The sequence below is a fragment of the Tetranychus urticae genome, chromosome 1 (assembly GCF_039701765.1).
Source record: "Tetranychus urticae isolate SD_2017Ah chromosome 1, NJAU_TeUrti_SD_1.0, whole genome shotgun sequence".
Lineage (NCBI taxonomy): Eukaryota > Metazoa > Arthropoda > Arachnida > Trombidiformes > Tetranychidae > Tetranychus > Tetranychus urticae.
The window spans coordinates 26,001,766-26,026,088 of NC_142958.1; the positions used below are offsets into that span (position 1 = coordinate 26,001,766).

At 33.8% G+C, this 24,323-nt stretch overlaps 3 protein-coding genes and 1 long non-coding RNA gene across 4 annotated transcripts; 1 reads left to right on the forward strand and 3 right to left on the reverse strand.

Moving 5' to 3' along the window:
- Window positions 1-115: 115 nt before the first annotated feature.
- Window positions 116-1,196, reverse strand: LOC149094851 (uncharacterized). The gene is made up of 2 exons (XR_016198125.1): window positions 627-1,196; window positions 116-482 (listed from the first exon to the last, which is right to left on the reverse strand). It is a non-coding gene; the product is annotated as an uncharacterized LOC149094851 (long non-coding RNA).
- A 5,420-nt stretch (window positions 1,197-6,616) lies between these two features.
- LOC107364543 (calpain-6) lies at window positions 6,617-13,643 on the forward strand. The gene is made up of 9 exons (XM_015931928.3): window positions 6,617-6,742; window positions 6,955-7,628; window positions 8,743-9,105; window positions 9,526-9,683; window positions 10,695-10,736; window positions 10,928-11,326; window positions 11,409-11,533; window positions 11,775-11,911; window positions 11,981-13,643. The coding sequence occupies exons 2-9, from the start codon at window positions 7,296-7,298 to the stop codon at window positions 12,161-12,163; spliced, it is 1,740 nt and encodes a 579-aa protein (XP_015787414.2). The 5' UTR covers window positions 6,617-6,742; window positions 6,955-7,295; the 3' UTR covers window positions 12,164-13,643.
- On the reverse strand, window positions 13,582-15,283 carry LOC107364544 (S-formylglutathione hydrolase). Its single transcript, XM_015931929.3, has 3 exons — window positions 14,954-15,283; window positions 14,098-14,588; window positions 13,582-13,966 (listed from the first exon to the last, which is right to left on the reverse strand). The coding sequence occupies exons 1-3, from the start codon at window positions 15,117-15,119 to the stop codon at window positions 13,778-13,780; spliced, it is 846 nt and encodes a 281-aa protein (XP_015787415.2). The 5' UTR covers window positions 15,120-15,283; the 3' UTR covers window positions 13,582-13,777.
- A 663-nt stretch (window positions 15,284-15,946) lies between these two features.
- Sec10 (Exocyst complex component Sec10) lies at window positions 15,947-18,847 on the reverse strand. Its single transcript, XM_015932032.3, has 5 exons — window positions 18,691-18,847; window positions 18,022-18,450; window positions 16,500-17,937; window positions 16,257-16,417; window positions 15,947-16,158 (listed from the first exon to the last, which is right to left on the reverse strand). Exons 1-5 carry the CDS (start codon window positions 18,718-18,720, stop codon window positions 16,072-16,074), a joined length of 2,145 nt encoding a protein of 714 aa, XP_015787518.1. The 5' UTR covers window positions 18,721-18,847; the 3' UTR covers window positions 15,947-16,071.
- Between the last annotated feature and the right edge of the window lie 5,476 nt (window positions 18,848-24,323).

Below are 24,323 nucleotides of genomic sequence, written 5' to 3' on the forward strand. Positions count from 1 at the left end.
GTCTGAGAAATGGTTCATTGATTGATTCACTTTTAGTCGCCACAGAATCAAATGATTTACTGATTGTTATTGACCATATATTTTCACCGTTCAATCATGTAATTACAAGAAAAAATTTTCAGATTAGTTTCAGTCTTTTTCTGTGTCTTGTACCAATCAATACTTATCGAGTTGCTACCTTCAACAGTTGACAGTTGATTGAAATGCCATTGGATGGGAAAAGAGGAAAGGTTTCAGGTAAATGGGTAAAAAATGGGTGAAATGATGAGATGATTATGAGGGTGAGAGAAGGGAAAATTGATGAAATTGTTTACCATTTAATGGTTCAACTTGGTTTACTTTTTTTTCAACCTTTTACCTTTTCCATTGAGTCTCCACTCTTGTGTAGTTAATTAAATACCATTCATGAGTTTGAGCCTTTCTTCGTCTCTAGGCTTTTCCACCAAAAAACACGCCAAAATGATGTTGTGTTTAATTTAAAACTAGAGAAAGGCAAGAGAAAAGGTTTAAATTGAAGAGACAAAAAGAGATTCTGATATACATAAAAATTGAGTTTCTTTTCCTCTCCTGAGATTCTCAGGTTTGTTCCGCTCAACGATTTCTCATCTTTGCTCAACAATACAAACCTCTTTTTTTAGAGGCTCCTTTCGCCTATGGTTAAACTATCCAATTTTGATATAACCTCTTTTGTTGTTGTTGCTGCTGATGCTGTTGCTGTTGTTTGTGTTACTGTCACAACCTGTTTCAAGAATGTCTTTAGTTCAGCCAGTTTTTGACTTTGTTAAAGTTGCTCTTGTTTTGTTGATTTTGGCTTCTTTGGTTTAACTTGAATCTCGTGAGAGTTTTGTCTTTTCATTTTACTTGTTATTCCCATTTCATGATTAAATTGAAACAATTTAACAGTATTGAACTTTATTTGGTACAACCTGGGAAGAAAAGGATATTATCAAATTTTAACAAAACAATTCAATCAAACCAATTTAATCATACTTTTTGTGAAATTCAATCAATAAACAATTGAAAAATGAGGAAACTTTTAATGGATAAAGTGGCTCCATCTAGGATGTGAATTGTTAACTATGCAAAGTACAGGGTTGGGTAAAGACTTCTGAATCATATTTTCACGAATAACTTTGTATCAATAGAGATACAGTCAAATTCCGTATATTTCGATTTTTTGGAGTAATGACACCTATGTGAACTACGGTCGCACTATTGATTTACAGTTTAAGCAATGGATCTAATGACTCCCCTTCAATGGGGAAAAGCTAGAGGGAAATCACTAGACGGGATTAAACTGTAAAATTATTAGTTTCCCTCGTAGTTCACACAGATGTCAGCCCTCCATAAAACGCAATATAGTGAATTTGACTGCATTGCGAAACAGTTGCTACTAGTATTACTTACAAGGGATGCATGGTTGGTCCTAAGACGATTTTGAATTTTTTTGGGCTTAAAATATTCTAATGGGTCAGATATGACCCTTTGTGAAGCCATTCGTTTCGGAAATTCTCCGTTTCAAAGTTACAGGGTGTCAAAGTTGTTTTTACGCAGGTTAATATGCTTAATGCCAGTAATGTCGATCTATGATAAAATAGTAAAATATGTTTTTAAACAAATCCATATTGCTTTCAATAGCTTCAACTATGCAAAATACAGACTTTGGCACCCTGTAACTTTGAAACGGAGAATTTCCGAAATCAAAAGCTTTACAAAGGGTCATATCTGACCCATTAGAATATGTTAAGCCCAAAAAATATCAAGATCGTCGGACCAACTATGCATCCCTTGTTAGTTTTGCACTTGTGAAGAAGTTGCGATATCTTGATAAGTGATTTTATCTGTTTAATGTCGAAATTTCTGTTCTGTCGGTGCAGTTTGTCATCGCAACAAAATCATGCTAAAAATTTTTTGCTATTCAAGTATCACTTTGAGTATCAACCAGTGAATTGATAACAACGCTGGCTGTTTGCTCGCTGGCAACAATTTCATTATATTATCTCATTGTCATCAGAAAAAAATGAATTCTAAATTCGAACTTAAGCATAATAGCAAAAAATTTATTTTCAGCTATACTTACATCGTTCTAGCCATCGTTCTCAAAAGACATGCTCACCCCGCCAATTATAAAGATGCCTCTTTTGTAAGAAACACATACTTTTGAGGATTGCGATTTGAAAAGATCAATATTGTGACCACAAAAGTAACCTTGAGACATTTTCTTTCTTTGCATTCTTTATGAATGAATCGTTTAGAGTAATCAATAGGATAAAAAATATCAGAAAAAAATGAATTCTAAAGAGGAATTAAAGCTGATTTCTGTTAGTTGCATATTTCTTGAATTTAATAGTAAATTTTATTTTATTTTATTTTAGGTTAATAAATTCTACTAATCTTTTGATGAAAGCTGCCTAAGCGAAACCAACAACCTAAAATCCTATAGAAACGAAAAGAGATTTCCAAACAGCCCTTTATAATAGCAAAAAATTTATCTTCAGCTATATTTACAATGGCTGATTCGCAGCGAAAACAAAGAAATGTCGGCCATTTTACGTGGATTGAGGTAGAATTTCTTCACCCTTACAAAACGGTGGACCTCCGTATTCTGACCAATTGTGGCCTTTCCCTACCTACTTGAGGTAGATATTATGGGATCTTGTGATCACAAAAGTAGCCTTGAGACATTTTTTTCTTCTTTCTATGCTTCATGACTAAATCGTTTAGTGTAATCTATAGTGATAAAAAAGATCAGAAAAAATGAATTCTAAATTTGAATTTAAGCTGATTTCTGTTAATGGCGCATTTCTAGTATTGCAATAAGTACATAGAACTCATTTCTTTGGCTCATGATCTCTATAGACCGTTGAAAACCACAAACAAAAAATTGATAACTTTCAGATTATTCAATGTTAGTTCTAAAATTTCGTATTTATCAGTAAAATAAATTGTTTAAAGAATGAATCAAATGAATTTGAACACAGTTTCGAAACTGCCGGAAGCGCAACCGCCATGAGGTATGGCTACTGAACTGACACGCGGTAAGGCGACTAACCGACGCGGATCCGGAAACTTAATCGACACACTATTTCGCAATTGTACCGACATGGATCGGAAACTTAATCGACACGCGGTACGGCGACTAACCGACGCGGATCCGGTAACTTAACTGACCAGCGATACGGCGACTAACCGACGCGGATCCGGAAACTTAATCGACACACTATTTCGCAATTGTACCGACATGGATCGGAAACTTAATCGACACGCGGTACGGCGACTAACCGACGCGGATCCGGTAACTCAACTGACCAGCGATACGGCGACTAACCAACGCGGATCCGGAAACTTAATCGACACACTATTTCGCAATTGTACCGACATGGATCGGAAACTTAATCGACACGCGGTACGGCGACTAACCGACGCGGATCCGGTAACTCAACTGACCAGCGATACGGCGACTAACCAACGCGGATCCGGAAACTTAATCGACACACTATTTCGCAATTGTACCGACATGGATCGGAAACTTAATCGACACGCGGTACGACTAACCGACGCGGATCCGGTAACTCAACTGACCAGCGATACGGCGACTAACCAACGCGGATCCGGAAACTTAATCGACACACTATTTCGCAATTGTACCGACATGGATCGGAAACTTAATCGACACACTATTCCGCAATTGTGCCGACATGGATCGGAAACTCAATCGACACGTGGTACGGCGTCTAATCGACATGGTGGCGGAAACTTAAACGACACTCGATCCAGAAAACTTTACTGATAAATAATTTTGTTTATGAAAGTACCAATTTACAATATATTTTATTGAATGTAAAAAATTTATGCATAGAAGACATGCAGATGTTTTTAGTTAATAAATTCTACTAATCTTTTGATGAAAGCTGCCAAAGCGAAACCAACAACCTAAAATCCTATAGAAACGAAAAGAGATTTCCAAACAGCCCTTTATAATAGCAAAAAATTTATCTTCAGCTATATTTACAATGGCTGATTCGCAGCGAAAACAAAGAAATGTCGGCCATTTTACGTGGATTGAGGTAGAATTTCTTCACCCTTACAAAACGGTGGACCTCCGTATTCTGACCAATTGTGGCCTTTCCCTACCTACTTGAGGTAGATATTATGGGATCTTGTGATCACAAAAGTAGCCTTGAGACATTTTTTTCTTCTTTCTATGCTTCATGACTAAATCGTTTAGTGTAATCTATAGTGATAAAAAAGATCAGAAAAAATGAATTCTAAATTTGAATTTAAGCTGATTTCTGTTAATGGCGCATTTCTAGTATTGCAATAAGTACATAGAACTCATTTCTTTGGCTCATGATCTCTATAGACCGTTGAAAACCACAAACAAAAAATTGATAACTTTCAGATTATTCAATGTTAGTCCTAAAATTTCGTATTTATCAGTAAAATAAATTGTTTAAAGAATGAATCAAATGAATTTCAAACACAGTTTCGAAACTGCCGGAAGCGCAACCGCCATGAGGTATGGCTACTGAACTGACACGCGGTAAGGCGACTAACCGACGCGGATCCGGAAACTTAATCGACACACTATTTCGCAATTGTACCGACATGGATCGGAAACTTAATCGACACACTATTCCGCAATTGTGCCGACATGGATCGGAAACTCAATCGACACGTGGTACGGCGTCTAATCGACATGGTGGCGGAAACTTAAACGACACTCGATCCAGAAAACTTTACTGATAAATAATTTTGTTTATGAAAGTACCAATTTACAATATATTTTATTGAATGTAAAAAATTTATGCATAGAAGACATGCAGATGTTTTTAGTTAATAAATTCTACTAATCTTTTGATGAAAGCTGCCAAAGCGAAACCAACAACCTGAAATCCTATAGAAACGAAAAGAGACTTCCAAACAGCCCTTTATAATAGCAAAAAATTTATACTCAGCTATATTTACAATGGCTGATTCGCAGCGAAAACAAAGAAATGTCGGCCATTTTACGAGGATTGAGGTAGAATTTCTTCACCCTTACAAAACGATGGACCTCCGTATACTGACCAATTGTGGCCTTTCCCTACCTACTTGAGGTAGATATTATGGGATCTTGTGATCACAAAAGTAACCTTGAGACATTTTTTTCTTCTTTCTATGCTTCATGACTAAATCGTTTAGTGTAATCTATAGTGATAAAAAGATCAGAAAAAATGAATTCTAAATTTGAATTTAAGCATAATAGCAAAAAATTTATTTTCAGCTATACTTACATCGTTCTAGCCATCGTTCTCAAAAGACATGCTCACCCCGCCAATTATAAAGATGCCTCTTTTGTGAGAAACAAAGCAGGAATCAATCAGGACATCTGCGTAAAAATCTTATTTAAAACCATTCGTATAATTGATAAATAGATTTGTGAAGAGCTTAAAGGTTAGTTTGGATTCATTTGCCAAAGTATCAACTTATATTTGATTTTTGATTCGCATATTATGATTTTAATTGTACAGACACCTACAACGGTAATGTTCAGAAGTGAAAAAAGAGAGAAGCAGCAATCTGAACTGGTACTTACAATTGATTTACAGGTGCTTATCTCGACCAAGCTGTTTAGACTATGCAGCACATAGCAGCTCTTCTTGAACGAGAACTAGGGATGTGAGCAATTATAATCATTTCAACAATTATTCATGATTTAACTGAAGTTGCGAACTATCAGCTCAAATAGAAACTCATAAGTCAACTTCACTTGCCTAAGCCAATTTGTTTAAATTATATCAATTCAGTTTACAGCAAAGCGAGCCTCATAAACTGTTAATCGCTGAATCTCATGGAACATAATGTTAGCTCATCGTGTAGAGCATCATTGATAACTAGCGAAACACCGTTTTCTGTTTAACTTTTATTTTCTTTCCAATGAGCAATCAAATCTCGAAAACTACATCAGCATTAATCCAATTTGGAGTTTACCGGAGTTTTACCAGTTAAATTTATTGAATCTAAATCGTGTCTGAGATAAATTAAGTTGAAAGTCCAAAAATGTCGGTGAAAGCCATATTATGAATGTTATTCTTGAACAAAATTTTATTATCACATTGGTGAATTACTTTGATAGTTTTATGGAAACGGTTAGATGCATTATAAATAAAATGCTCAAACATAGACAATCCAAACAGAAAACGATTTTTGGTTATCAATGATGCGATAGCCGATGAGCTATGGTCGCGAGGCTCTCATGTAAGATGTATGGCGCATAAATTACCAATACTTATACATACTAATATATACTTTATTATTTTTACAGCAACAAATGATTCGATAACATGATTGCTAAATTTAAAAAAATGTCCAAAAACATGATATAAATTAATGTATTAAATTGAGATGATGATGATTACATTTTAATTCATTTATAGTCCGTTCGAAGAGCTACAAAGTTAACGAAAACAGTTATCTACAAATGTTTCAATGAAACGTCAGTTCAAGACACTTTAACTGTTTAAATGGTAAATTTAAAGGTTGCGGTTCTAAGAAAATAGGAGGCGGCAAAAGCCTGCGCATGAAAACCAGTTTTAAGCAAACTCTTTGAGTTTAAGACTGGTTGTTGACAAGTTTTCGAAAAGATGTGTCGTTGTTATCATTTGAATATGAGTTCAGTCTTCTTCTTCAATTTAATCCTTCTTTAAATGACCATGGTATCTTGATTAGTTAATTAAGTTAATTGTCATCGGTTTGAATGGTTTGTTTCTTCATGTAATTTTCATATTTTGTTTTCCTTTTCATTATCATGATCAATCTTGCTTGCTTTTTTTACCACATCAAATGTTTTCTCCTTTCTATGGATTCTTAATGCGCTATGACTAACGCAGTTTTTGCCTGTCAACCTTTTAACTGTGATTCCATCAATCATCTAATTTCACCTGAACTGTGATTATTTATTATTATTACCAGGCTTTTAATATCCTCGCAACCTGAATTTTCATGTTGGCAAAAGGGATGAGCTATTGTCATTGGATGAAATAAAGTGTTTGAAAGAAGCTGCAATCCAACACAACCTGGTTCAACAACAAATCTCAATCATATCCAGATTTCATGTTTTCCTCCATTTACAAGTTTACATTTTTCAACTACTAATAATTTACAGTTACTTCTACCAATTATCTTCTACCTTATCCATTGTCATTAATTTATTTATTTTAATCCGGTGATTTTACAAATTTGTATCCTGTTAACAATCATTACACCTGTTTCATTGTCTTAAAATTTAAATCGCCACCAGTTGGAAATTAATCATGGGATCCAGTTCATTTCGACCACGCAAGTGTTTGGGCAAAGAAAAGTACAGTAAAGTGGTCAAAGAGTGCCAAGAAACTGGTGTTAGCTACGTGGACCATAATTTTAAAGCCGAAGACTCTTCAGTTTATAAGTCAATTGGATTCAAAAATAGACTGGCCGCTGGTAAAATAACATGGAAACGACCCCGTGAACTTACCTCTGAGCCCTTTACATTATTCAAAGACAAATTGGGACCCAACACAAATATTCAATTTCTTGGTTATGGGCCAAACGAGTGGTTCGTTGCGGCTGCTGTTGCTTTATCGCAAGATAAGAATTTGGTTTACAAGGTAATTTTATTTATCAAGTCTCCATCTCCTCCTTTGCAATTAATTAATAACTTCTGTTTTTTATTGTTAAGCTAAAGTTCAGTTGTAGAATCATCTTTGTATTATTAGTAAAAGAGCAAAGCAACTTTGATATTTTAAGGTTAGCAGAGATTTCAATCTAAAGTTCTGTAATTGGACCATTTTAATGTCTGCTTGATTGAAGCAGCGATCATTAGATAATTTTTCTTGCATTATCAAGCTTTTCAAAATATCAAGAGTAGCAAATTCCTGGTTAAAGCTCACCATTTCACTTGATTTAAATTAAATTGATTTACCTTGCAATTTATATAATGTTTCAAAGGTATTTGACAACGTCATCTATCATTTACTAGCACCAGCGAGAAATATAAATAGCTTTACCCAGAATTTATTTTGAATCAATAATTTCAAGTATCTTGACAGATTCAAAGCAATTTACTTTTGTTTTTTTGTCATCATTGTTTTATTATTTAAGACTGAGTCATTACTCTGCCTGACTAGTAATATTATCAGATCTAATTGTAGTTCATACTTTACAATGTAATCGGATCAATTGTCACTAAAGTTAAGCCTTTAATATCACGAAAATCATCAGACTAACTCAGACCCAGTTAAGTTGTAAGCATTTTTAAATGTGTGCATATATTAATGTAATCACTTTCATATTAATGACTATTTGCTTAGCTATAAACTCTTATAATTTATATGTAACTTTACTGATGTTAATTTATTATCTAATCGTTAACCAATTCTGAGTTTCTAATATTTTCCATACATAAATGCAGCAATCATAAAAACTAAACCTTTTCCCATTTTCATTTTGCTTAAAATCAAACCTTTGAATCATTTGATTCTTGAAGACTTCAGACTGAAGTATTCGTAATGGCTTTTAACACAGAAGCTGTTATTGAATTCTGCTCAGTGTTCAATAAACACTGTTTATGACTATTTATAATATTGCATTTCAATTTCTCAGTTTACACGATTACTGCATTAATTGATTTTCTGTTGTTGAGGTTCGCATTTTTGTTTAACTTGTTTTTGTTAGTAAATAATCAATCATTCAACTTTTAATATTTATTTTGCTTTTTTCTAGATTCTACCCAAAGATCAAAACAATTTTGATCATGGAATCTTCAAAATTTGGATTTGGGATTTTGGAGTTTGGACAAAGGTTTTAATTGACGACAAACTACCCAGCTCGGATAACAAATTAATCTTCACCTCTTCTCAATGTGGACAAATATTTTGGGTACCTTTACTTGAAAAAGCTTACGCCAAATTGAAAGGAAATTATGAGACAATGTCAACCTTCGGTAATCTGGCCAATGTACTGACTGATTTTTCAGGAGCACCAACCGAAGAGATTAAAATAAGCTTAGATGACGATGAAAAGGACCACTTTCGTTTAATTGCCGAGGAAGTTAACCATAAATCTTTAGTTTGCATCAAAACTCGGGTTAGTTTTTCTTGCGCGTTGCTCTTGAAACTTGACATTCAGCTTTATGACTCAATTTGGTGGACTCAATGAAATCATGCATGAAAAAAGCTTTCATTATGCATACATATCAATCCTGATCCAATTTAGCATGTAAAAATGTCTCATTTTAAGGAAAACATTGAAGCTTTCATCCAATCAACCAATGAAAGCTTGTCAGTATTTTAAACAGTCAAATCTGTTGTAATTTTGCATAATTTCAACTTGACTACAAGTTCAATGGTCTAAAACTTTGAGTAATGAATATAAGATTTATTAAAATCTAATATTCACTTACATTTTTTCTCACCAATACACCAGTCTTTCTGAGCTTTTCTGATTCCTATTTCTACTGCGTTTCTCAGCCGACTCTAATTTCTTTGTTTCTTTTTATAAAATTAGGGCGACTCTGGTGATCATTATTCAAATGGACTCAAATCAGGACGTTTCTATGTGGTAACATCTGTTAAGAAGCCTGCTTCCGGAACATTCAAGAAAAACTCAAAAGATGGAACAGCAAGTTTCAAATTAATCGATACCGTATACCCTGAAAAACGAAGGTTATTATCTAACCGGTCTCATTTCTAAATCAAATATTACTGCAACAAAAAGAAAATTTTCTGCTGAATTAGCAATAATTTTATATCAATTGAACAGCAGTAGCAATCAGGGAATAACATTTTGACAATCTCTCGACTGACCAACCTAAATTGATTTATATCGAGTTGCTTCCTGAGCATTATCATCTCTAATTATCTGTTAGCTTTCCATTAACTTGATTAACTTAACCCAATTGGAACATTTTGATTACAAGTCTGCCCTCTAATTAGTAATTGCCTTGTGTCCATTAGAATCTCATTGATTTGTATAAAGGGTTCAACTTTATGTTTCAATTTAACCTGTTGAGATGAAACTGAAAGCTATTTTTACTTTTTTTAGTCTAATCCTTTGCAATCTCAAGGACGTTAATCTTTATTTATTCAGTAATAGTTCACTTCTATTCCAATGATTATATCGATCATCTTGTTGTCTCACTTTTTCTCCTTTTATTAACTCTAATTTTTTATGAATAATTATTCAGTCTGGTCATGGCTCTAAAAATAGCCATGTTCATTGATTATAACAATCATGAACTCTTGAAAGGGCAAAAGTTGTTGGTACCTTTAGTTTTTACCTTTAAATGGATCCATTTAAGCCGGATCTTTGTCTTTCTATTCAATATCTTGATTCTCTTCCAACATTAATTCATCTAAAAATCCAACTCACTTACTCATCATCATTACATCATTATACACTTTTAATCCAACCAGTCAATCACCTTAAGTCACACAAATATCCATGACCCATATTATTCAATAAATTACTTCAAATGAATAGCTTCTTTGTCAGTCAAAATCCATTGTCTTATCAACTAATTATTACTCTGTTCCTATTGCTGTTCATTACTACGCTTATAAAATTACATGCTATCTCACTTACATTCTTATGCGTTTTCATTTTGATTGATTGACTTTAACAAAACTCGAGCTTCTATTGTTAATATTTCAATTATTTTTTTTCTTTTATTTCAGTTCTAAAAGCAGTTTTCTGGATGAAAAGTATACTGAGCAATGGTAAGAATTACTTGATTATTCATTTGTAATGTAAAAATTCACAAAACAAGTCGAATTTGATTTCCCATTTTCCTTTCCTAATATTAATCATTTTTGTTTCCCTTTCACATTCACACACATTTACTCATTCATTATGTCGCTCAATTTACGTTAATACTTAAATATTTATCTTTTTCTCTCTCTTTTCACAGGATCAACCTTGAAAAATTTTGCGACAACTTTGAGTCAATAACAATTTGTCGCTTACACATTGAAGATAATCGATTTGTTGAAATTCGCCATTCAAATGTAGCTACACAGTTTTGCTTTGACGTTCCCAATGATTCAGAGGAAGTAATGGTTGATTTCATCCAAAAAAATGACCAACCCGAATTGTTAGGCTTCAAAATTTACCAAGTCGAGTCTAATCGAAAGTATCGTCTACACAATCCAGCCCTTTGTAATATGATATACGTTCACGAGTCTGTTAAAAAGCGATCCATCTTCCATCGAATCAAACTAAACATTGGTCGATACATAATCAAACCAGTTTGTAAATCAGATAGCGATTTACTCATTAGACTTTACACTAAATCAAGATCTAATTTAAGGTAAACAGCTATTTTCTTTTCACCTAGAGTCCTCTTTATCATCTAATTGAATAATTACATTTCTTTTTTTTCTCCAATTCAGAGTATTAAATGAGGATATGCCAAAGAAAAACTTTTTCAATTTTCTTGCACCGAGATATCCAAAATTCGTTTCCAAAGTAACGGTTCACTCTATCAATGGAATTGAGAAACAAGATCGATTCGGAAGTACGTTTAAAAATGTTTTTGGTTCTACAGTTAAACTCACTTACATCATGATTCAACCTTAACTTGATGATTCAAAGATCTGATAGGAAAGGCAAACAATAATTTTAAATAACAATATAAACCACCATTTATGTTGCTATGAAAAATTAGATTGAACTTAAAGTTGATTTAAGTGTAGTTCACCTTGAAATACGTTTTGACTTTAATCAAATTAATTCATTATCTGAATCATCTTTTCCAGATGCCAATCCTTATCTTATAATTCGTTGTGGAGGTGATACTGTTAGATCGAGTCCTGTTAATAACACTTTGGATCCTGATTTTAAAGATTTTTCTGCTATATTTTATCATGGTTCAGCTGAAACAATTTTAATTGAGGTAAATCTAAATTGATAATTTTTCTAATTACATTTAGATATTAATTTACGCTTTTTTTGTAAATTTTAGGTTTGGCACAACAATTTGCTTTTTGATTCCTTTATTGGTCAAGTTGAGATTCCTATTGATTTAAATAAGATTGAGTCGACACTTTCTTGCGAAGAGACACTTTGTGGTCGCAAAAAGGGCCATACAAGACCTGGAATCGTAAAGTTTAAAGTTCACACTTCAGAAGACTTGAAATCGATATGAAAAATTGGAAGAAGCTTGATAATCTTGAAAATATCTACATATAAAGACTGCTTAACGCACATTAGAAAATATCTGCAGGAATTTTATGGATGCATTCAAAAGATTCTGTTGGAAATCTATTAATCTAATCAAACAAAATTTATCATTATTTATGTTCCGATGATCAATTGAACGCCAATCTTACCCAATAATAAAGTAAGATTGTTCAATCGATTGATTAATCTGTCAATCAGTCATGATTGACTCTAACTAATCCTGCTTTTTCGCCAGTCCAATAACTAACATTCCTATTCTGCCATTCTTACACTTTGTATTTTAACGCATTTCTAACTTCTAATTATTGTCAATGGCTACTGTTTGACTTATCATAACACCTTTTGACAATTGATTAGCACTTGGATACATTTTGATTTGTTTTTTACCTAGATCTAGTTCTTGGCATTTGCATACAAAAAACAAACTCAAATTCATTGTTTTTATACATAATTTCTTTATTTAAATTAATCGTTCTCTTTTCTACGATTCATTGTCCAGCTTATCTCACCTTGACCACATATATTTTGTTTAAAGGCCATAGTCAATTGTAACCATTATAATCAAAGCATTTTAATACACGTATTTATAAAGAGTAAAAGAGAGGGATGTGGCAATTTTGTTAAACTAACACTGTATACATACCTTGACAATTTAAACAAAACTAAATGGTGAAAAAGAAAGCTTAGATACTCATTGAAAATTAAAATTCTGTATTTAAATTGTTATCTCGTTTTCCAAATGATACTTTATTGAAACCATTGGATGATTAACCTTTTATCCCAATTGATTCTAGTTTAGGTATTGTTAAAGATGACTGATAACCTAAACTAAACCATTCAAAGGAATGCATTTGTTACTAAGCGAAATTAAATCAATCCAGATAAAACAGTTAACAATCATCAATTCTGCAGACGAAAAGAACACTGGGAGAGTTTCATCGCAATTGTTGTTGATAACAATAATAATCACAATACAACTTGATTATGCATTTAATCGATACAGAAACATAAATGATAGGAATATAAGTAGATATAACTTTTCAAAAAGTATAAAAGGAATGGTTGACAGATGAAACAGAATAGAGTTCAGTTGTATTTACTTTTGCTTCTTTGTGTTCACTTTATTCAGTTAATTTATTGATTAATACAAAATGTTCAATCGATCATTAGTTTTGATTTTACTGGTTGTGTTTATTGGTGCCAATCAATTTGTTGATGCAGCTTCTTATGGGTCGAGTATTTCTTGCCACAAATGGAGCTCAGACACTGATTGTGACAACTGGTTAGAAGCTTTTACATGCGTCTGTGGAACTGAATGTCTCGATGGTCTATGTGCCTGTAAATCTTGTCATGACATTATATGGTAGAGTATTTTGAAAATAATTATCAATGTAACAAATCCAGTATTTTAATATGATAAAATAAAACTTATTTGAAGCCCATTAGCTAAATTGCAACAGTCATTATCAAACAACTATGTTTATAAAATAAATTAGTCTTGAAAAGCCCATAACGATCCGCAATTTGTAGATACCGGGTATAATGGTCATATAATGAGTATTTGAAGATTTATTGTCGTCTAATGATTATTTGAAGATTTCAAAAACTTAGCATGATGATTGAAATTGTCTTCGATGAAAGTCTTTATGAAAAACCATCCATGATCGTAGCCTTCGATAAGGTTGAATGAAACGGTTGTTTTACTTTCCAATGCAGCAGCTAAGAAACGATCAGGACTGAACATACCAAGAATGTAATCCTCAGCACCCTTGAGATATCAAAATGAAAAAGGAGGAAATAAAATTTGTTAATAAGTACAATAACATAATAATTGGACAGTTGAGGTAAATTTCTTGAAAAGAGCTTTGACAGGTATAATACTCTATAAGTAGTAATTACCTGATCTATGCGAATATTCAATGAAGGTCCTTTGTAATTTCGTATAAGCTTTGTTGCATCCCAATCTTTTACATTTTCCGCTTGAACAAGATTCACCATGAATTCTGCAGCACCTTCTAGGTTGTATAAAGGGGCGAAAGCTGAACAACACTTGTATAATCCTGGATTACGAAGACTACAGATTAATGCTCCATGACCACCCATACTGTGACCCATGACTGATCTATTATCTTTCTGGACGAAATTGAACTTTTCTTCAATTGTTTTGATCAATTCAACTGTTACATAGCTGTACATCTTGTAATGATCACTCCAACCCGGTGTCTCAGCATCAACATACATTGCTGCCATTTGAGCGCGAGTTATTGGTGGATTTATGGGCAAAGCATCGCGAGGAAATGTATCTGGACCTACAACACAGATTCCATGTTGAGCAGCATATTTCTGGAATCCGGATTGCTGAATGAGTTCCTTTACAGAAGATGTTAATCCTAGAATAAAGAACAAAAAATTAACAAAAAATTAACAATAAACTAAAACAAACTTTTCAATAAAGAAAGATGTGAAATCATCTGACAAAATGTCAGTCGCATCAATATCATAGGATTTTAACATATTAACCAAGTGAACCTAATTTTGCTCGATTTTCCGTTGGCTACAAGAAACTTCGTGTCATTAATCAATTGGCATCGACTATGAAAATCAAATAACAATTAATTAACATGAGCACTTGCAGGATTAAATTCAAACATATTGGTTTCAAATAAATGGGTTGACAAGTGAAATGATGAGCTCAAAGCGCACTTGGTAATAGGACAAGAGAACATTCGTATTTTTAAAAAGGTTTCAATTTTACCTGATAAGAAATAAATGACCGGCACTTTGTTGGATTCAGAAGCTTGAGGTGGACAATATAACGAGAATTTGCTTGTACATTTAAGAGTTTCACTGTAATGCGAATAGATGAATTGTTGTCCACCAAAACATTTAACAACAGAAATAGTTTGCAGATCAGAAGACATGGTTTAGTTTATTAAGTTTTCGATGAAATAGTAGAGGGAATATAATTAAAGAAAAGTTGAGCACTTTTGACCAAAATTTCATAAAGAAATATGTCAACAAAAGTAAATGTGATAAAGATAGATTTATTTTCAAGTTGCTCTGCAGATTGAACAATTCAAATAAGATGAGTCAACGTGAAAAGACAAGACTATTGTCACAATAGCTAAAAATACACGAGATTCACTGACTTGTAGAGACACCTACAACTTGAATGTTAAAAAATGAAACAAGAGAGAATCAGCAAATCTGAAGATTTACTGATAATTCAATGAGCATTTAATCTGCTCTAATAGACACTTAATCGTGAATCCATAATTTGATCCACAGGTGCTAATCTTGGCCAATCTGGTTACACTATGATATATCCAGCAAATAGACTCCTTGGACGAGGACTAGGATTATGAGCCATTCTAATCTAAATCATTTCAACAATTATCCAGGAATCTAACTGACATTGCGAATTACCAACTCAAATAAAAGTATCCATCATAATTTGTCAACCTTACTTGTCTAAACCAATTTGTTTAAATTATATCAATTCAGTTTACATGTAAGCTAGCCTCACAAATTGAACAATGGAACATAATGTTAGTTCATTGTGTAGAGCATCATTGATAACTAGCGAAACACCGTTTTTCTGTTTAACTTTTATTTTCGTTGCAATAAGCAATCAAATCTCGAAAAATACATTAGCATTAATCCAATTTTGATTCTTACGGAGGTTTATTAGTTGAGTTTATTGAATCTAAATCGTGTCTGAGATAAATTAAGTTGAATGTCAAACTGATACATACTAATATATACTTTATTATTTTTACAGCAACAACTGATTCGATAACATGATTGCTAAATTTAAAAAAATGTCCAAAAACATGATATAAATTAATGTATTAAATTGAGATGGTGATAATTTCATTTGAATTGATTTATCAGCTTTGCTGATTTATAGTCCGCCCGAAGAGCTACAAAGTTAATGAGAACTGATTTTTCCAGACCAGACTGAAATAAAGAAAAGCAAATTGTTAAAAAGATGGCTAAATAGCATTAAATTGTAAATGATAATTGTACAGACTACAATTGAAGGACAAATTACTCACCAATGTTTCTCCATTGCATACTTGTTTAAGATTTTCAGGAGCGACTACCAGTAAATTACAAAGAGCGTGAAGAGTATCAAAAAGTTGATTCACTAAAGGCACTCTAAAAGCGGATGCACATCGACGATATTCATTGACATCACAGATAGCAATCATGGCTCCTGTAGATTATCAGAAATAGAGGATTAATTAAATCATTTCAAGAACAATACCGATAATCAAATACATAGAACAATAACATACCTAAGGAAGTGTATTGAAACTGCATGAGATGCTCATAAACTATTCTATGGAATCTTGTACCAAATTCGAGCATTAAAGCTTCAACATTTTTACCATCAAAACAATCTCTAGATTTGTTAATACACAGGTTCAAAAATCGAACAACTTTAACGCAAGTCGGAGTCTGCATCATTTCAATATCTTCCGTTTCAGGTTTAAAGTCTGTCTTCTTTTGCTCTGTGTTGAGAATAATTTTAATCCATGATATTATGGCAGTTATTGAACGTTCCAATCCATTATTAATTTTAACCTCCAATCCTTCCAGAACTTCACGTTTTCTTTTGATACATTCACCGTGCTTGGGCGTTGACATGACCAGAGGAATGAGACTATCAACCAGCTGTTTCTCTAATAGGTGGCAAATGGCATTGCACTGTCGAGCGATTTCAAAATAATGAAGCTCAGGTTGACTTTTGGGTTCCGAAGTTGGTATAGCATTAAGACCCATTTCCAAAGCATAATCAATATGTTCAATGCACAGATAATTTAGTTGCATTTCAAAGATTTGTGTGGCATTATTGGCAGCGTTGGAAGGATTGGATAGAGTCTGGCATCTTTTAAGGGCCAATTTGGTTTCTTGTAAAAGATTTATGGCAACCTCTTCAGATAGCAACGTTTCATTTCCATAATCTTGATTAATGCCTCCAGATATTGAGCCTAAATTAAGATTGGCACGACCAATTTTAGCCTGTAAATCTCTTTTCAATTCTTGAATACTTCCAACAGGTATTGGCTTTTTCTGATGATTTTTAGAATCATAAAATCGCTGCAATATTAGCTCGCATTTGTTTTTCAGCGTTTTCAATTCAGTGTCTATATAGGCAGTCAGGTAAGAATCAAAAATGGTTCGCGTCAATGTATTGAGAAAGTCAAGATCAACACCCATTATTTTGGAAGAGGCAAGTTGTTGAGAGAGTTTAACTGTTTTTGAATAAAGGTCATGTAAAGTAGTGAGAAACTCTTCGGGAATATCTTTGTCATTGTTCAATCTATTATGAATATACTCTTGAAGTTTGCCTCGATAAATATTGAGGACAAATTTTGCCATCACTCTATCAGGATCAGCAAATACTTCTTGGATAATAAGTTGTGATTTTTCACATAAAGGTACAATATCATTGAAAATACCAACACCAAGAAAAATTCCAACTTGACTTTTCTCAATGAATGCATCTTTACACTCATTATAACCCTTGAATTGAGATAGAATCGAAGCAATCTCTTTCATCCGAGCTCTATTGTCTTTTACTTGGGCCTGGAAGAATTCCTCAATCAAATCCTTTTCAATTTGGTAATATTTTGCCTCGATCCGCTTTTTAGCTCCATCAAATTTACCACCATTGGGCAATTTTTGTGAAATTTTGTACAGTTTTTCTATTACATCGGCTTTTTCAAATAGCTAGATGGGAATATAATGAAATAAAACCATTAGAAGATGTCAATTCAATTTAGCATTGACTAATTTTATGCAAATCAAACTAACCTGAGAAGGATCAATTTCACTATTCATGCGATTGTCAGCGTCATCTTTGAAAAATGTCGTGAACTCTTTCATTAAATTTTGTGCCTCCACAGCTCGAGCTCTAGGTGTATTTACACCTTCCAGTTGATCACCCAAATAGACAACTTTGGCTGCAACTGTATCCAATTTTTCATCCAACTCTTGGAAACAATAGAAGCAATGTTTACACTTTTTCTGAAGCTCAGCAACTTTAACCCAATGTCTTTTTTCCACTTCTTTACAAACCATCTCCAGCCGTTCACATTTTTTCTCATGAGTTTCATACATATCTTTGAGCTCTCTGATGCGAGCTTCAAAATCTTCGAACAAAGTCTGAGAGTCAAATGTGCTTGATTCCTTTGTGGCTCTCCATGCCAGTCTCTCAACAAACTCTTTTGGATCAAATGGATCCTGGAATAGAGAAAAAGAGCAAATATAAATAAAAATGCTATAAGTTTTGACATTTGATCATTTAGGATAAATACAAGAAAATTTTAAATCATTCTTAATCTATCTAATCAGTGCTAACAGAGGTGTTTCTATTCAATAATAGAATACAGAAAAATAGAAACATAATTCAAGTAGCCTGACTGCACACCCTTGTCAAGACATATTAATCTACATGTTCATGAAAAAAGAAAACACACTTACCTGCTCCAGCTCTGATAAGAAACTGCTCATTTTGAAGTTATTTAAAAAACTCTAAACCAAAATAAATCGTGTAACATCAAATAATATCAAATTAAATCAAAACCCAAAAATTACAGATGACAACAGTTTATTTTGTTTCCATAGGGAACCAATGTTTATCCTACATTGTAGCTAACATTCTGTAATTTGTATACAAAACAGTTTTCATTTTTGAAATGGTCCCTGGTAATCAAGCAGAGCTCACCTTTTCTTACCTTTAATTAATTAGTTAATTAACCAATTAAAAATCCTAACTTTCTCTTCCTGAGTTTAATTAGTGCCTCCAGTACCCTTTTTTACCTAAATCAAACACCTAAAATCTGATGGCTTCATCAAATACAAGTGAAACTTCTGTTCCCCCTACAACAGGTGAACAACCACGTGGTAACAACAAAGCTTCCCTCTGTTCTCGTTTAAAGGCTACAGGTGTGCTAGTTCAAGCCTTACTCAACCAAAAAAACAAAGATCTTTGCCTGAGAATTATCAACGAGTTAAACTCCATTCAAGCTGCAGTTAGTGAAATCGAACAAGGACCTTCACCACCAAGGAACCTATTAGCTGACAAACTTGAACGGATTGAAGCCAAGCTGGATAGTGGGGCAAATGGAGTAAGTTGTGGTTGCAAAAGCAAACAAGCCAATAAAAGCAAAGCTAAGCCCAAAGCCATAATAATCAAGCCTCTGAACAACGAAATGGACGCGACTGAACTAGGACTTAAAATCAAACAAGCAATCAAGGACAACAAGGAATTGAACGTAGACAATGTTATCGTCAACACCCAATCCACGCGTGTAATATCAGAAGATCCTGACACCTTGAAAAAGCTTGAGGATATACTGAAAGAAGCGAAGATTGATGACCTGGTAAAAACAGAGCCCCTAAAAAAGCTTCAACCACAAATATCCTGCGTTGTCAGTACGGAACAAATCGAGGACATCTCTCAGTTTAAGCGAAGAAACAATATTTCTGAAGAAGAAGAAGTGGCCTTTGTAGTCAACAGAGAAATAACAACAAAATCAAAGTTCAAGAGAAACTTCATGGTCATTCGTCTGTCCAGAAAAGCCAGAGAAATTATTGAAGCGAGAGGTAAACTCTATTTTGGTTGTGAATCGGTCAAATATCAAGACAACTTCAACATTCGGGTTTGCTCCAAATGCCTAAAGATTGGTCACACTGAGCGTTTTTGCGTCAATGAAGCACAATGCGGAAATTGTAATGGATCTCATGTAACCAAAGACTGTACTGAAGGTAAAAGGGACAAACCTGACTGCCTACTGTGCAAAAACTCAGGCTCACCAGACGTAAAGCATCGGTCAAGATCAGAATATTGTCATTCATACAATTTAGCAGTTGAAAGACTCATTTCCATCATTGACTATGACTATCCAAATAGCTGCTAGAAACTGCCAAAAAATGAAAAATAAAACTGCTGAAATGATGATGATGGCTAAACCTGACAAATTAATTCTAATTCAAGAAGCCAACCACTCCACCATAGCAGCATCCAACTTGAAGCTCTTTTCAGCAATTGTACACGGAGACACGGTTATAATAGCGTTCAAATGTATCGTCAAAAACATTCACAAAATAGGTAACTCCACAATAATCTGTTTAATCAAGCATAATGGCCAAAATCTCCTAGTTGGTAATGTGTATATCAGTCCGAGTCACAATGATAAAGTTGCTGAAGAATTGATGAATGAGATCCAGCAAATCAGAGCTAGATATACTGGTATTCCTCTCATAATTCAGGGAGACTTTAACAGTCAACTTGATCTATGGACTCCACATCCGACACCACAAACCAAAAGGAGCAAGATAATCAAAAGAATGATAGACGAGAACGAGCTTATACTACCATACAAACCGGCTTCAACTGAGTACACCTTCATCTCACCAACTGGTAGTAAAACATTTATTGATTCTACCCTCGTATCGAAAGAAATACAATGTGAAGTAAAGATCAAGACGGCTCCTCAAGATCACTCGTATTTCTCTATCACCATCACGACGATTAAAAAACAACCACCTAAAATAATGGACGAGACTCCTATGAGCTTAAACAAGTGCAACTATCTACAAGATATGTACGAGTTTGTCTCGAAACTTCCTCCTGACAACATAAGAAGTCCTTTTATGATTGATCAAATTACCATGACCATGCTTAGACATAGTCTACTAATTCAGAGCAAATACACAGAGCCCTCCAAGACCTTCTCTGTCAAATCTCAACTGATAAATCATTCACTGAAAAAGAAACTGAAAAAGACAATCTCACACCAACAGAAGCTAAGGTCAAGGGAAGGACAGGATGAAATTTTCAGAATAAAAAGAGAACTAAATCAACACTTCAAGACTCAGATAAGGAAGAAATTCAACACCGCCAACAGTAAAATACTTTGGTTGAGAATCAAAAACCTGCTAATGATTGATCATCACAATGAACCATCAGCAGCTTTTCTACGAGGATGTGAAGATGTCAAAAATAAATATCATCTGAAATTGGAAAACATAACCTTATCAACCGACAAATCATCCTTTAGAAGCAACCCTGATGAACATGATCATCATGCTTTACTCGACACCATCATCACATCTCTTAAATCACTTCAAACAGCCTCACCAGGTCCTGATTCTCTGTCCAAACATGAAACTCTCACCATGATACAGAAAAATCCTCATCTATTTGTCAATATCTTTCATGCCTGCTTAACATTGAACTTCTTTCCCTCTCCATGGAAAATCACCAAAGCAATCATCATCCCTAAAAGTGATGGTAACAAAACTCGATTGATCCAAATGCAATCTTATCTAACCAAGATCCTGGAAAAAATCATCTGTGAAAAGATAACGCAAACAATTCCAACTGAAACGTTTCAGCATCAACATGCTTATCTACCTGGACGAAGCATTATAACAGCCATCGACTCGACCTTAGGCTTTTTCTGTCCAGTAAATCGAGATTATGACTTCTTCATCCTTCAAACAGACGTTCAGAAGGCTTTTGATGAGATAAGCCACTCAACCATCCTTAAAAACTGTGCTAAATACGGGTTAGATAAAGCCACACTAAACATGATTGCTAATTGTCTACACAGTCGCTACTCAATGATGATTGTAAATGATCCCATATTATCCAAACAAACAATTGGGGTACCTCAAGGATCCATCCTTGGACCTATTCTGTTCATCATTGGTCTCAATGAAGCGCTCAATGACATTGCTCAGCTTCATATTCCGATGTTCAGAGCAGATGGAAGAACAGTCATATATAACATCAAAACCAACCATCACACAATAGCCTATGCCGACGACCTCCTCATTGGCTTTTACATGTCATCAATGCAACCACAACGTCTGGAGCTCATAACTAACTTTATCCTGAATAACATCAACGCCTCACTTTATGAAACTAACCTAAAAATATCAAAAGAAAAGTCAAAAATCATCACTAGTAATCACAGGCTAATTAGGAAAGACGCAAACAACATAGAAATTAGCGACAGCAGTATAATTCTGGGTCTTCCGATCAACCTAAAATACAGACAGAAAATCTTCCTTGACCAACAGCTATTCCTCGAAAGAGCTAGGCAGAAACAGTTAGCCAAACCACTTCCAATTCACCTAATTAATGCACTCCCTACGAACGTTGTCAAACTAATTAACTCAGCTCTCTTTGAGTCATACTCATTAACCTTTGCCCCTCTCTTAATTCCTAGCATCATCTCAGGAGAATTCCCAAAAGAACTCAACAGAATAACCTCAACACTCATCAGAAAATTTATCAGGATGAAATCATTAGACAGAACTCTCCCTTCATTTCTCATAACAAATAATAAACCCATTTATCTCAAAATATTAAAAATAGGCATTGATTATCTGATGAATAACTTAAATGAAAAAAGTGCCATCTTTAACTGGGTCATCAACAACCATCCTGAGTTACTGCCAACTCCGCAAACCAACAGCATTACCACTACATGGAGTACACATATCGTGTTATGTCACACCAAACATTTGCTAAAAAGTCCCAGATATTCAGACAGATCCAGCTGCTACTTACTCTTAAACTCCATTCCCAGAACTGGCTATGAAAAATTAGACTACAGAGCGAGATTCCTTCTTGGAAATTACAACTTTCTGACTGAGAACAAGCTATGTATATGCCAAAAAATGATCGGACCTGATAACCTACACTTTATATATCAATGTGAATATCCGTCGCTCATTAGCCTTAGACAAATTCTGAACAATCGATGCATAAAACAATCCAACTCTTTAATCATCAAACGCCCTGAAATATTTAGGAAACTCATAGCAGAAATCTTTGACATAATTCAGTATATTCATAAACAAGAATGACCTTTTCTGTATTTTTTATACCACAATTTTTTTCCTTATTATTCTTTGTATTACCCTTTCCCCTCCCTTCTCCCTACAACTCTTTGATAACAATAACTTATTCTGTTGTTCACTCAACTACCTTCCATTTGTGCATTGTTGAGTGTGGCGCTTTTAAGCTCACTCTGTTAAATTACCTCTATACCCAATAAATCGCTTGAATAATTTTTCCAGTTATTTTTCAACAATTGTAACTTACATTTTGTTAGTTAACAACCATTTTTGACGACAAATACAATTGATAGTCATCATGAAAATAGAGTAGCATTCACATACAGTGTTGGTTTAAAGACTTTTTCACGCATTTCAATGCACAATTTAACTTTAAACCGTCATTGCTTTAATTTTAGGAGTAAACTTTTGCTCCAATCTAAAATGAACTTTTTGAATCAAATTTTATCATTCATAAATTATGGAAATCCTTTTCTTTGTTAATGTTTCAAAGGGAATTTTAGTAAATGAAAGTGCAAATGTACTTTTTCTAATTTCGACATTTTTAATTTTTTCAATCTGATCACTTTGTTTTTCTCTTGCTAATGGTCGTAGTGATTTATTTAAACTATCGCGATTGTATCATTTCAACTGCCATAGACTTATCAGTCTTAAAGTAATTGATGTTTATGATGATTTTGGTGATCATATGCATAAAAACAATCTTGTTCATATTAATCATCAGTAATCAAAAGATTGAAAACAATTTCGTAACTGGAAATAAACCATTAATTAAAGCTTTTCTTTCTATTTTGTCATGCAACCGATTTTATCTCATTGCCTGAGGAATCAAAGGAGTCATTTTCAAGCTGTTTAAATAGAGAAGGATATTTACTGATGTTGTGCTCTTCTGATTACTTTAACTTTCAGTTCATTTCTTTTCAATATTTCCAGTGAAATTAAAAATGAAATATCTTTTTGTTTTCATCCTTTGTTTGAGTGTTTACATCAACTATGTCTATTCAACTTCATGCGATTCTACCCATTGTGACAATGTGAGATGTATTAACATTACTGAAAGCGAATGTCCAGCAAATACAAAATGGGTCAGATTTTATGGATTCTGTGGATGTTGTCCAGGGTGCATGAAATTATTAAAAAATGGTGATAAATGTGCTGCTATTGCTGGCGCTCCAGAGATTTGTGGTGACGATTTGGTCTGCGATTCAATTGGTAGAAATACCCAAAGTCGCTGCGTTAAA

Bases quoted from the DNA above. Each gene is read 5' to 3' on its own strand.
- LOC107364544 (XM_015931929.3), bottom strand. From the start codon at position 15,119: ATGTCTTCTGATCTGCAAACTATTTCTGTTGTTAAATGTTTTGGTGGA. The intron at 14,589-14,953 runs GTAAAATTGAAA...TCTTTATTCTAG, and splicing joins GGTCATTTATTTCTTATCAG to GATTAACATCTTCTGTAAAG. The intron at 13,967-14,097 runs GTAATTACTACT...TGATATCTCAAG, and splicing joins TGAATATTCGCATAGATCAG to GGTGCTGAGGATTACATTCT.
- LOC107364543 (XM_015931928.3), top strand. From the start codon at position 7,296: ATGGGATCCAGTTCATTTCGACCACGCAAGTGTTTGGGCAAAGAAAAG. The intron at 11,327-11,408 runs GTAAACAGCTAT...TCTCCAATTCAG, and splicing joins AAATCAAGATCTAATTTAAG to AGTATTAAATGAGGATATGC. The intron at 11,912-11,980 runs GTAAATCTAAAT...TGTAAATTTTAG, and splicing joins CTGAAACAATTTTAATTGAG to GTTTGGCACAACAATTTGCT.
- Sec10 (XM_015932032.3), bottom strand. From the start codon at position 18,720: ATGAGCAGTTTCTTATCAGAGCTGGAGCAG. The intron at 18,451-18,690 runs GTAAGTGTGTTT...TCTCTATTCCAG, and splicing joins TCTTATCAGAGCTGGAGCAG to GATCCATTTGATCCAAAAGA. The intron at 16,418-16,499 runs GTATGTTATTGT...GATAATCTACAG, and splicing joins GTTTCAATACACTTCCTTAG to GAGCCATGATTGCTATCTGT.